Here is a 14,147-nt window from a genome sequence, read left to right as displayed (position 1 = left end):
AAAAAACGTGTTTTATAAGTGTACGTATTCGTTTTGTATCTTTTTTTTTCAAATTATTCAAAAGCGATTGAATTCCTTATCACACTACCGGTTATCTTATAATTTATTTTCAAGAGACTTCTTTACTACTTGTAATGACATATAATCATTCCATAAAGTTAGCTCACGTGTACTATCAAGTCATATCATCTAATTGATGGAATTACTTATACTGATTTCAGACATTACATATTTAACCAAAATTTTCATTCATTCTATTCATTAACAAAGAAGGATAGTCTTTCTAATGGGAGATTGATATTTTCTTTATTGATATATCTAAAATAACAATATATTAAAAAGGAATCAAATATACGTATCATTAGACTTATTCTATGCGCTTGGCTGAACAATCGTGATAGAATTATCATGATGCAAAGGTCTTTAGTTTTTTGTCTTCTTCAGTACAATTAACTCAACAAAACTTTTTTTAATTTAGAAAAAATATTCCTCAATTCAAAATAACGGCAGTAACATGAAGAAATTTGTTTGCTACTACTTTTTTAACTACAGTAATAAAATATATAATTATAACGCTCGGCGCTGATTTTCTTAAAATCGAAGTACTAAAACTACAAATAACTTCAAAGCGAGTTAATACTTTCGTTTTATGACTAGCATCACGTATATGATGCGTAAATTCACTATAATTTTGCCTCTTCATGCGGTGTGTTGTTTGTTAAATGAAATGTTGGTCCATTACTCCAAATTCTCAAGTATACCTATAAATAAATCCATGAAAATTTAAATATTCCAATGGCGAGAAAATGAAAAACAATATCGTTTGAAATCAGAATTATACATCGTACATAATTATACTTTACATTGACATTTTATAAAAATATTTCATTGAATGACACATTGATGTCGTAAGAAACTATACTTACTGCTATCGTCACCGGAAAAACAGAGTTTTTACATAATTATACTTTACATTGACATTTTATAAAAATATTTCATTGAATGACACATTGATGTCGTAAGAAACTATACTTACTGCTATCGTCACCGGAAAAACAGAGAAGCTGTACGTCAAATTAATATCAATAACTTAAGGTCAATTAATCTAAAAGACCCATCTGATGAAATTTCGGAAGTCGCCGGACCATAGCTTTACGGTAAAGTTTTCCCTTATATGCCAAATTTTCTCCTTTGGACAATATCTCATTGAGATCATTCACCTCTTCCTTGTTGACCAACATTAATGGTAATATGTTGATTGCTGCGATCATTCCGTACAAGGCACGATCTCGTATCATGGCCTTGACTTCCTCGAGGCTGGGCGGCTTAATTGCGCAATTCACTTGTGCCATTGCCGAGGCCAAGACTCGCGTGTACTCGATTATAAGCGTTTCCTCGTGTAACACCAGCGTGTCATCGGTCAAGCTAGTGTTGAAGAAATAATTCAAATCTACACCTGGTGATGAGTATAGACATACTTGGAAATCTACCTGTGCATAAATGCATCCAAGTTGTTTTTTTAATTGATCGTCGAATTCGCAACTAGTTATAGAATGTAATTTTTTTATAATGGAGATGAGTTTTATATAAGTAATGACGTGGCAATTGCACTACATGATCAGCAAGTTGATTTCGTTCCGATTTAATCGTCACTTGTTTTTCAAGGTAACGTGAGAATTGTTGGAAACACAGCTACGAGCGTTAATACGTTAATATTCTTCGTTAACAAAAACATTACTCACGAATATGTGCCCAATTGGTTTATTTGATTCGTTGTATTGGAATAGCATGTTGTTAACCCAAAAGTCGCCATGATTGAGAACATTGAATTCGTTTTCACGAAAAGCTGTAACCTCGCAACCTTTTTTGTAAATTGTACTGGCGAGTTTCAAAATTTTCTTGGATATTCTGAAAAAAAACAATAAAAGAGATGGAAAATAAAAATAATGCATAGAAGCCCAACAACTATTACTCATATTGATGTAAAAAGTTACTCCGGGTCAAGTTCCGGCCAATTGGCGATTTCTTTGCCTAATTGTTGGGTGCCTTGTTCGAAAAAAATTTGCATTTCCGCTGGCTGGCTTTCGTGGAATATACCACGACTATATTTCGTCCTTTGACTAGGGTCTCGTTCCATAAGTGCGATAGAACTGGCGTGAAATCTGGCGAGATTACGAATGGCTAAAAGGCAATGATCCATGTCGAGTCCAGCTTGGCGGTCCGCCATACGGAAACCCAATGGTGCCAGATCTTCGATTACCAACAGAGGTGGATTTTTACTTTGAGTGTACAAGCCTCGTCCGTTTAGAGGTGGTGAATCTGGGCCGAGTAGTTCGTTCATTCTGGCCAATGTATCGGTCATCATTAAGATTTCTGTGGAGAAGAGGCTCGACTTTGATATCTGTAGAATATAAAGATTATATGAATCACATGGGAAAAAGCGTGAAAGATTATAAATTTATTTGAAAAATTCAATAGTAGCTAAGTTATTTTAGATTATATTGTTTGTGATGATGCGTCATCACACAAATATTTCCGGCACTGCGGCAGAACAGCCACGACCGCATACACCGCCCACGCACTCCCGGATCTCGCGAACTATGACCTCTAGAAACCTCCCTGACCGATTCGCACGACCCTTACGCTCGCGTACAACCCCTCGCGCACTCACGACCCGATCCGACCCTCCCCCGGGGAGCTAGAAGCTCCTAAAGTTTTCAGCCGCGATCAGCTGATCGCAAGCCCCCGTTAGTTAAGGCAGACCTAGCTAGACTAGAAGTAGGAGCGACCGAGCGCGTGAGAGCGAGCGAGACCGCCGATGCTAGACCGATCGGAAGCGAGCGAGGGGAATCGGTAAGACCAACGAGCGGTAGATAGAAGAGGATAGACAAGTGACGCTATCTGACCGGCCAATCGTTATCGGCTTAGGGGTGGTTAGACTTATGAGAGAAAACCGACGCTATCTTCGCGACCAGTAGGCAAATTAGGCGCGAAGGACCGACCAATAAATAAATTGCGCGGGTAAAAAAATATCAAAATAGACGGCGCTGAGACCTGGCTTAGCAACAAGCTAGCCAATCAACAACAACGAAGGGGAAGTAAACTAGGAGAAGCGGCGCGTCGCCGAAAAACGGCGCGCGAGTAGTAACCGTTAAGCCTCGACGGAAGGACGTCCGCCGAGCCTCGCTGTTCGGCCTCGAGGGATTCGTCCTCGACCACGACCGTTGGCGTGAGCCTGAACGTTACGCATCCGAGACCAGCGAATCAGAATACTCGAGCGACCTCCAAAGTAGTCCGGACCGACGGCGCCCACATCGAGACAGGCATTATGAGGAGTATGATGTAGCTAAACGTGATTTGAGGAACATCAGGATACTGGAAAGCAGGAAGATAAGATATAACGGATCAGACGGCCCGGAAGAGTTTATCGGACAGATTGAGGAAGTTAAGGCCCGGACCGGAATGACCAGCGGCGACTTACTGCACGTGATATCGTCCACGTTCACCAAAGAAGTCGCATCCTGGTACCGTAGCCTGGTCAGAGAAATCCACTGTTGGAAGGACCTGAAGCGAGCCCTGCGAGACCACTACGGACGCAGGTTGACCGATGACGACATTGAAGAGGAGCTGTGACGTCGATCACAAGCCCCGGGGGAGACCATCATCGACTACCTCGATGCTTTCCGACATATCGCAAGCTTCTTTAAACATCCACTCTCCACTTCAACCCAGATCAAGATAGCCCAGCGCAACTTGCTACCAGCTTATAGGCGGTATATGGCTGATAAGTCCATACGACATTTCAGCGACCTAACCTACTATGGGCGAAAATGGGAGAACCTAGAGGAGATGGATGAACAGTATCATCCTCCGTCGAATAAGACTCGTTTCCCAGCAGCGGCCCCGAAGACCAGCAAAAGAATGGCCAAGATTTCTTCGATAAGCTCAGATAAAGTAGAACCGAACCGGAGCCAGGAGACTTTACCGGACCTGACACCGAAGCCAGACAGGAAGCCAAAGACCAAGGAACCCGTGAAGGTCAACACGACCACGGTACCCAAGGAACCTCCTGACGCTCCGATGTTAGCTCAGGTCATGTCGTCAATGAACCCGCACCAGTATTTGGGGCTACCACCGACACCCCCGACCGTCACCGTTCCACCTGCGAACGGCCCGACGAACTCGAATCCCTCGCAGCTAGATCAAGGGTATGAGTCTCGATGGTTACGACCCTCGATTCTCCCCCTACGACCGCCTGTCAGCCCTCAGCCGCCCCAGCCAGACCGTCAGCCGTATAGGCCTGACCAATGTAGAGCGTGCCCGGATGACCACGATTATCGAAGATGCCCGAGACGGAAATGCTACTTCTGTTATGAGCCTGGACACATGGCAGGACAGTGTCCAAAACGAGCTGCACTATTTCCAAGAGAAAGACCGCGAGAAGCACGAGGAATGTTCTGCCAAGTATGCAAGTTACCAGGAGCCCCCTTTGACTTCTGCAAAAACTGCAGTAATCGTCGTACAGGGCTTCTGGGAAACGAGGCTTCGGGGGAGCAGGCGAGCCCGCTACTTCCCCGAGTCATCGACAATCTGCGATAAAGGGCTTCGAGACGGATGCACAATGGAGAGAAGAGGATGAGAAAATAGAGAGTTGGCGCACTGGACGAGGAAACGCGACTACGGAGCTGGGGCCTATGGACCAGGACGTAGTCGAAACGCCTTACTTGACCCTGCAGACGAGCTCTGAGGAGTCAGACATGCCCATCGACCGACCTCTCTGGACGGATGACGAGCCTCTAAGCAGACTATTGCGGACGCTCGAGACACCGGACACCCTCATCCTGCAACTTCCGACCAAGTGCGTCCCGACCGACTCAAGGGTGGAGAATGCAACGTACCCGCCCCTGAGTAAGAGGAAACTGGAAAACCTGGACCCTGCTGACCGGGCCGTGGAAAGATCGGACCCTAAGCCCAGCAACGACCAGATTTCCGGCGACCGACCCGTAAGAGAGCGAGCAAGCAATGCGAATAAGTACCCCTGGGCGTCAGGCCAGATAGTTGTAGGCCCCAGGGGGAAAGATAGCGAAGAAGATTCCTGTGGGTCAGGCCAGACTAGTGTAGGCCCCAGGAGAGCGACGCAGAAGAGAGGAAACCTACCCGACTCTGAGGACAGCAAAATTAACTCAGAGTCGGGAGCGATGAGCAGAGCGAATAAGTACCCCTGGGCGTCAGGCCAGATGGATGTAGGCCCCAGGGGGAAGAGTGATGAAGAGAACTCCTGTGGGTCAGGCCAGACTAGTGTAGGCCCCAGGAGAGCGATGCAGAAACGAGAAGATTCACCCGACTCTGAGGACAGCACAAATAACTCAGAACCGGGGACGATGAGCAGCGTAGGCAAGTACCCCTGGGAGTCAGGCCAGACTAGTGTAGGCCCCAGGGGGAAATACAGGGAAGCAAATTCCTGGGAGTCAGGCCAGATGGATGCAGACCCCAGGAATACGAAGCAGCAGGAAGCAATGACCGTTGGCCCTGATGAGAGTTATGACAACTCAGGGAGACGGGCGCCGAAAGGACCGATAGGATCTTGGGAGCCAGGTAGGATAGACACTGGCACCAGGGTAAAGACGGTGACCTTCGCTGACCCCGAGGACAGCAAAAATAACTCGGAGTCAAATGCGAACCCGCAAAGGGAGGAGGACACCCAGCTATGCGGGCCGGCCGACTGCTCAGGAACGACTACGTCATTCGACGCCGGATTAACCGATCGACCAGACGAGTCCGAAACTGACCAGTATGGGGCTACAAATACGCCAGGGACCCTCTCGGTTAAGAGCGCATACTGCGACAACCGTCTGTTCATTCCTATCGCTATCGGCAAGATAGTATACGACGCCCTGATAGACTCGGGCGCGTCAGTATCTATCATCGGACCCTCGATCACAGCCCGGTACCGAGACCGACTTATACCGCGTTTCAGTGAGGTACAAGGAGTGACCGGGGTCATTGAGCGAACTGAAGGAGAATTGCCACTCCAAGTGAGCTGCGATGGGCATACGGCCAGGTTCAACTTCAAAGCTATGACTAACCTGACCGGACCACCCATCATCCTTGGACTAGATTTCTTGACCGAATGGGACATGGTATTGCTATTTAAGGACAAGAAATGGAGAGTACGTGGGGGGCGATGGCACCACTTGAGGCCTCACAAACCCCACGAATTTGTAACCTTCTCTGCGGAGTGTGCGGGGTTGACCGAAATGACGACCGCCCAGACCGCAAAGTTGAATGAAATAATAGAAAGGCTGCTACCGCCTGAGACAGACGAGCTAGGACGTACACCCGTAGTAAAACATCTGATTGACATAGGAGATTCGAAACCGGTAAGGCAAGGATTACGTAGAATGTCACCAGCAGTGCAGAAAATTGTACGAGAAGAGATTAAAAGAATGTATGATCTAGGAATTATAAGGCCGTCCAAGAGTGCCTGGAGAAGCGCACCAGTAATGATCCGGAAACCTGACGGGACATGGAGATTCTGCATCGACTACCGAGACCTAAATAAGGTGACCCGTAAGGACGCATATCCGCTACCGAACATGGACTCGATATTAGACCGACTTAGGCATGCCAGATACATCAGCAAGATAGACCTACGACAAGCTTATTTTCAGATTGCATTGGAAGAAGATAGTTGCCAATACACAGCCTTCGCGAGCCCTGGTGAAGGGCTGTGGGAGTTTGTTGTAATGCCCTTCGGACTAGTAAACGCACCAGCCACGTTCCAACGACTGGCTGATGCCCTGTTCGGACCAGACTGGGAACCATATGTTTTCCCGTACCTGGATGATATCATAATAGCAACCGAGAGCTTTGATGACCATCTACATTTCTTAGAACTAGTCCTCAGACGACTCAATGATGCTGGCCTACAGATCAACGCTAAGAAATGCGAATTTGGATGCTCTCGCCTCAACTACCTGGGATTCCTACTGGACCATGACGGACTTCGACCAGATCCAGACCGTACTAGACCAGTACTGGAATTCCCAGTACCGCGCACCGTCACGCAATTGAAGAGCTTTTTAGGGATGGTGGAATGGTACTCCCGATTTATCAAGAATTGTTCCGAAATTAAGATCCCGTTACAGAAGCTAACGAAGAAGAACCAAGTGTATACTTGGGGACCGGAACAACAACTGGCCTTTGAAACCTTGAAACAAGCCTTAACGCAAGCTCCAGTATTAGCCCGTCCCGACTTCAGTCGACCTTTCACCGTCCAGACCGACGCGAGTGATTTCGCCATCGGAGGGGTACTGAGTCAAGAATTCGACGACGGCGAACATCCCATAGTATACATCAGCAGATCCCTGACAGGACCGGAGCGTAACTATTCAGTGACTGAAAAGGAATGCTTGGCAGTGATATACGCGATAAACAAGCTGAGGCCATACCTAGAAGGCTATGAATTCACCGTAGTGACCGACCACAGTGCCTTGACCTGGCTCTTTAACAACAAAGAACCAAAAGGTCGACTAGGCCGCTGGATCCTGGAACTACAACAATGGCCAATCACTGTGAAACACCGAAAAGGGAACCTACATAATCTGCCCGATGCCCTATCACGAATGTCGCCAGGACCAGATGCCGTATCAGCTTTCAGACTGATCAAAGACACCTGGTACCTACGACGGCGATGGGATGTTAACCAGAACCCAGCAAAATTCCCGGACTGGAAGGTCGAAGACAACATGCTGTACTATCACCGACTGGATGAGTCGACCGACCCGGTCACCGACGGAGAGACCAGCTGGAAGCTTGTGGTACCGGACGAATACAGACAGCAAATAATGTACGATGCCCACTGCTTAACAACGACTGGACACCTAGGGGTTGAAAAGACCTATCTGAGAATTGCTCAAGACTACTACTGGAGAGGGATGTATTCAAGCGTGTACAATTACGTGACCCGTTGCGAAAAGTGTCAAAGGTATAAAGCCAGCCAACTAGGACCTCAAGGCCTAATGGGCCGGCGGAATATCGACCGACCATGGGCCGTAGTTGCAGTTGACACCATGGAATTCCCCAGGAGCAAGACCCAGAATAAATACCTACTAGTGTTCCAAGACCTGTTCACTCGTTGGATAGAGCTGAAGCCGGTACGAGCAGCTAACGGAAAGAACGTGGCCCGAGCCTTCGAGGAGTTGATCTTGTTTCGCTGGGAGACCCCGGATTACCTGTTAACCGACAACGGCAAGGAATATGCCAACAGATGCGTAGATACCATGCTACAGGAGTATGGTATCAAGCACGTCACCACCGTGCCGTACCATCCGCAAGCCAATCCAGTCGAACGCACGAACCGTACACTGAAGACCATGATAGCGACCTTTGTCGACAACAACCATAAGGATTGGGACCAACACCTAAACGAGCTCCGCTACGCGATAAACACGGCAATACAGTCGACCACGCGGACGTCACCAGCCTTTCTAAACTTCGGACGACAACCAAAGCCCCCAAAGAGCTTACGCCGAAGGGTAGAGTCCACCGAAGTTAAAGTGACATCAGACCCAAATGAATGGGTGAACCGACTGAAGAAACTGGATGACCTTCGCGAAACGATTCAAGATCGACTGGACCAAGCCCACAACCAGATAGCCGACCGCTATAATAAAGGTCGGAAACCAACAAGATACAAAATAGGAGACCTGGTATGGAGAAAAGCTCATCACCTATCCAATGCGGCCAACCAATTCTCGGCGAAATTAGCCGGGAAATATGAGGGACCATTCCAGATAAAAGAACAGCTATCAGACAACGTGTACATTATCGAGAATACGTCCGGCAAAGAGATAGGGAAAGTCCACGTTACCCAATTAAAACCTTATAAAGGAGAAAATCCGGTAAATGTTAAGTTAGTTACCGAAAGACCACCGCGTAGCTAAGACCACAGAACTAGACCAGTAAAATCACGCCCCGAAAGCCATGTTGAGTCGAGAACTAGAAAGGGCAAGCCTTTCTAGTTTTACAAAAGGGGGGGGGGGGGAGATGTAGGTCGCGTAACAAACTAATTAACTAACCAGACTAACATCGCACGACTGGTGATGGCTGATGACCTTCACTAACAGACCTCCCCCATTGACCGAAAATTAAAACCTTTTCGATTTACAGAACTCAACGATGCCTCCCAAGTTTGGGACACGCGCTCAACGGTCCCCACACCACCGACCGGACCTGGGATTCAGACCCACTGAGGACAGACCACCACACCGACCTGAACTCGTTACCATCTCCTCGGATGAAGAAAGCGACCTGGAATCCAAGACCACTAACGACCAGAGGGCAACGGCACCATCACCCTCCTTCTCGATCTCCTCCTACATCATGGAGATCGAGGAGGAAATCTTGAAGGAAAAGGCTCGGCTTGAAGGAAACCAACCACCCTCAGAGCTACAAGAACGGCTAACAGTGGCCGCTAAGAGGGTGGCTATTCTGGTTCCCCCGGAGGAACAAACAACAAACGACCAGAAGATAATACACCTGGCCGGGCTAATAGAACAGGGTGGGAAGCCCACAGAAAATACTCAAGCAAACCCTAGAAGAGCAAGCAGGTCGTCCAGTTCGGGTGGATCTGGGTTGATTATCACGACCGATGAGACCCTGGACGAGATGGTAACGGCGGAGGAAGATACATTGGAACCAACACCACAGAATCGACCACATCCAGGATGGCTCCCTGTACGAGCCCCCCAGACCCCACCGACGGAAGTAACGCTAGACCAGATAATGGTCCGAGGGGAGAACGATCGCCGTAGGAGATACAACCCCAGGCGACACCTACAGTACGAGGACCTGGAGAGCACAGTGAATCCGGAGCCAATATCCGACGACGAACCAGGACCTCCCGTCCGCCCCCAGCCTCCCCGCACCTGGATCAATAAAGAAAACCGACCGAGGGACACAGGAGCCGGATTCGGTAACCTTCGACCTATTCCAACCGACCCTACAGTAGACCCACCTGGCCGCAGCTGTTTCAATTGCTGGATGCCCGGACACACCTTCCGAACGTGCCCGAAACCGGCGGAATCATCGGAGTACTGCGGCAACTGCAGCAGGAGGGGTACCAACATCCAAATTTGCCCCCGGTGCTCAGCCGAATATTGGGACCGGTTGGAGAGGACGAGGACCCCTGAACCATCAAACGAAACGAGACCGACCAACACGAACCAAAACTACGACACGCCCCAAACGAGTTGGAGCTACCACCCTCCACACGAGGCGCAGGCACCTCCTCCGACCTACCAGGAGGTCATGAGGCTAACAAAGGACCTACCTGGACCAGAAACGGGCGCCATCCCCCGGACACCCAGAGAAGGACGCCCCTACCACCGTCGTGACCACAGTAGGTCCAGGAGCTACCAAGAACCAGAAGAGGAAATAAATGACCGCCTTCAGGAGCTGGAGCGACTGAGGGAAACCATCGAGTCCCTGGCAGCGGCGGAACGACGCCGACTCGAAAGAGCCAAGCACCGCTACCGACAGTCGGACAACAACGACTCGAACAGCCATTAAGATCAATAAATGACGAAACTTGACCATGCAATAAGTCTCAATCATTTAACCCTAATCCGATCCCTTAAACACCCCTTTTCAGGTCACTGAACCAGTAGCTGAGGACCAGGTATGAGCAGATCACCAGTAGACCCGCGATGACCGACGAATCACGGTGCATGTGTATGCACCGGATTAGTGGGGGGCTATGTGATGATGCGTCATCACACAAATATTTCCGGCACTGCGGCAGAACAGCCACGACCGCATACACCGCCCACGCACTCCCGGATCTCGCGAACTATGACCTCTAGAAACCTCCCTGACCGATTCGCACGACCCTTACGCTCGCGTACAACCCCTCGCGCACTCACGACCCGATCCGACCCTCCCCCGGGGAGCTAGAAGCCCCTAAAGTTTTCAGCCGCGATCAGCTGATCGCAAGCCCCCGTTAGTTAAGGCAGACCTAGCTAGACTAGAAGTAGGAGCGACCGAGCGCGTGAGAGCGAGCGAGACCGCCGATGCTAGACCGATCGGAAGCGAGCGAGGGGAATCGGTAAGACCAACGAGCGGTAGATAGAAGAGGATAGACAAGCGACGCTATCTGACCGGCCAATCGTTATCGGCTTAGGGGTGGTTAGACTTATGAGAGAAAACCGACGCTATCTTCGCGACCAGTAGGCAAATTAGGCGCGAAGGACCGACCAATAAATAAATTGCGCGGGTAAAAAAATATCAAAATAGACGGCGCTGAGACCTGGCTTAGCAACAAGCTAGCCAATCAACAACAACGAAGGGGAAGTAAACTAGGAGAAGCGGCGCGTCGCCGAAAAACGGCGCGCGAGTAGTAACCGTTAAGCCTCGACGGAAGGACGTCCGCCGAGCCTCGCTGTTGCGCGGTACGAAGAAGTGAGTGAGAATAAGGGAAATAGTAGAAGAAGCTAGTGATAGAAATAGAGAAAGAGATAGTGAAAGTGGAAACAGTAGAAGAAGCTAGTGATAGAAATAGAGAAAGAGATAGTGAAAGTGGAAACAGTAGAAGAAGCTAGTGATAGAAGTAGGCATAAAGAGACAGTGAAAGTGGAAATAGTAGAAGAAACTAGTGATAGAAGTAGGCATAACAGAAATAACGAATAGCAATAAAATAAAAGGATAACGATAACGAAAAAATAACAGAAATAATAGAATAAAGAAATAGCGATAACAGAAATAATAGAATAAAGAAATAGCGATAACAGAAATAATAGAATAACGAAATAACGATAACAGGACTAACGGAATAACGATAACGGAAATAACAGAAAAATAATAGAGTAAAATTAATAGAATAAATCTAACGGAATAACGATAACACAAGAGTAAGTACCCTTCCCTTACTATCGATTTTCTATGCATGATCAATAATCGCGAGTTTGCCGCGCATTGTCGACCGCCGCGTTTTCGGGAGTGCCGTACGACCTTCGCGCGTCCGACAGTAGTATTCGACCGCTTATTGCTAACCACCGAAAATCCTTTGTCGAACCGGCGTATAATCATCGCCCGCAATTTGAAGTTGTCGAACGCTCGCGTTTCCGGGAGTGCCGCATGACCTTCGCGCGCATTATACCTTGACCGAAAACGTTGCCGTTATCCCCAAGTTTCTTATTACGTTGTTTCTTTGTTCCGCGCCTGAAATAATCGCATGACCGCCGAATGTTCGCGCACGGAATCCCGCACGACCTTCGCGCGCCCGTTGCCATTGCTGTATATGTTTTCGCCACCGACCTTTCGGGATAGTTTTGAGTCACCGTGTTGCTATCATCCGTGGAGCGAGTTTCCTTAGCGCGCGTCTTTGAATTCCTTCTGAGTCGATCTAAACATCGCACCAGTCGCGTTAGACCTTCATTCGACCGGTAGGATTCGGACACAGTCGCTTTTATATTATTCGCGATCGTCGCTATAGGTATCGTCAACACCACGAACAGCAGTCAACCTTCGCGCGACCGACCGAATTCCTGAGCGTAATTGTTTTGAACGAGCTGGAATTTTCCGCGAATAGATAAACCGACGTTACGTGTCCGAACACTATCTGAAGCCCGAAGCGTTCGACCAAGCCATTGTCCGTCTAAGCCGACTTCGTGCCGTAGTACGCCACTCGCGTCCCCGATAACCCAAATTAGGCTGACCATAGCAACGGGTAGACCACTGGGGTTGACCTGGGGTTTTTCTTTTGCGTAATAAATCCGAATTATCTTTACATCCGACTTATTATTGACTATACCCACTTGATCGCCCCATCCCCCGTAGCTTTCGTGATCGGTTTGAGGTTAATAAGCGCGTACGCGACTGCCCTGATCACCGCCTAACCGGTAGCCACCGTCGCCGCCACTACGCCACCAGTCCAGGGAAGGAGCTAACATCCCCCGAACCACTAGCCGCCAACCGGGGCGCCCCTGCGACGCCCCCCCTCGATGTACCCGCTTCTGGGATTGAGAGCCGCCATGCCCCGAAACATCTAGCTAGCCGAACGAGCCGCAGCCGTGGGTGGCCTTGGAAACCACCCGTTGCCCCCCTTCTTTCCCCTTCGCTCGATACGATTTAGATTCGACCGAATCGTCGCCTAGGACTTCGCGCCCCCGCTTCACTCTTCACAGGTGATAGCCGGCCACGCGCGCAAAGAACCCCGACGGCGACGAGGAGAGAGGCAACGGGGAACCACCCGACCTCACAGCGACCAGCAGGACCACCGAGCCGAGAACCAGCCAACGTTGCAGCGCTACCACGCTCTCCTAACGCGAGAGCACGGTAGCTGGCGCCCAACTTAAACAAAACAAAGCTGCACACGTTGTCTCGGCTGACTGCGCGCCGCTGGCGACAGTGCGAGACCGGAGAAATACCGTCTGTTATTTTTCCCCTCCCTCTCCCCCGTCGCATGTTGGTTAAAAAGAAAATTTAAAAAAAAATTTCTACATTTACTGAAATGCTATTACCAAATCCTGATGCACGCCTTCGGTCAAAGGTTCAACTTTAACTATAAGTGACTTTGTTTGATTGATTGTTTTCTTATCTTCCTGACGAGTGTATTCAACAGTTGCTCGGAACATGTCACTGGTATAATTATCACCTTTGTTCGTCGCCGGCTTAATAAAAACACTGAGCACTTTCAAATTGGCATCTCGTTCCGATTCTCGAAGTATTTTTTCGGTGAACGGTATGTCCACAATTTTATTAATTTTTTTGAACATGTCCTCGCCCATTTCTAAAAGTCGACCGTACAATCGTACGTCATTGCATAATAAACATCAGACATATAAATGTTAAAGTGTGATTGTATACCTTGAGGTCCTTTGGCCATTGTGAATTTTCAAGTGACACGCGTGAACGATACTGAAATGCAATCTGCCACGATTGCGAAACATTTTGCTGGCTTTTATCAAGCGATGCAACAAGCAAGTATATCATCAGAGAGTAAATGAAAAATTACAGCGTTCATACAGTTGCTATCAACGAATTTGCTACGTCACCACTCATTCCGTCTTTGTAATATTGTGCTTTTTATTTTTTTAACAATCCACTCGTTTCGCTCCGTGTCGATTCCGTGAAAATCTTAATTAACA

At 48.5% G+C, this 14,147-nt stretch overlaps 1 protein-coding gene across 1 annotated transcript; it reads right to left on the bottom strand.

Annotated features, from left to right (window-relative positions):
- Nucleotides 1–290: 290 nt before the first annotated feature.
- Nucleotides 291–13,947, bottom strand: LOC131669904 (uncharacterized). The gene is made up of 6 exons (XM_058945102.1): nt 13,867–13,947; nt 13,521–13,789; nt 1,995–2,401; nt 1,743–1,908; nt 1,037–1,490; nt 291–761 (listed from the first exon to the last, which is right to left on the bottom strand). The coding sequence occupies exons 1-5, from the start codon at nt 13,883–13,885 to the stop codon at nt 1,101–1,103; spliced, it is 1,251 nt and encodes a 416-aa protein (XP_058801085.1). The 5' UTR covers nt 13,886–13,947; the 3' UTR covers nt 291–761; nt 1,037–1,100.
- Nucleotides 13,948–14,147: the final 200 nt, after the last annotated feature.

Source organism: Phymastichus coffea, unplaced genomic scaffold (assembly GCF_024137745.1).
Source record: "Phymastichus coffea isolate CEN01 unplaced genomic scaffold, Cenicafe_Pcof_1.1 PCOF00098, whole genome shotgun sequence".
Lineage (NCBI taxonomy): Eukaryota > Metazoa > Arthropoda > Insecta > Hymenoptera > Eulophidae > Phymastichus > Phymastichus coffea.
The sequence above is the reverse complement of the archived record's forward strand: the minus strand, read 5'-3'. Positions and strand labels throughout refer to the sequence as shown.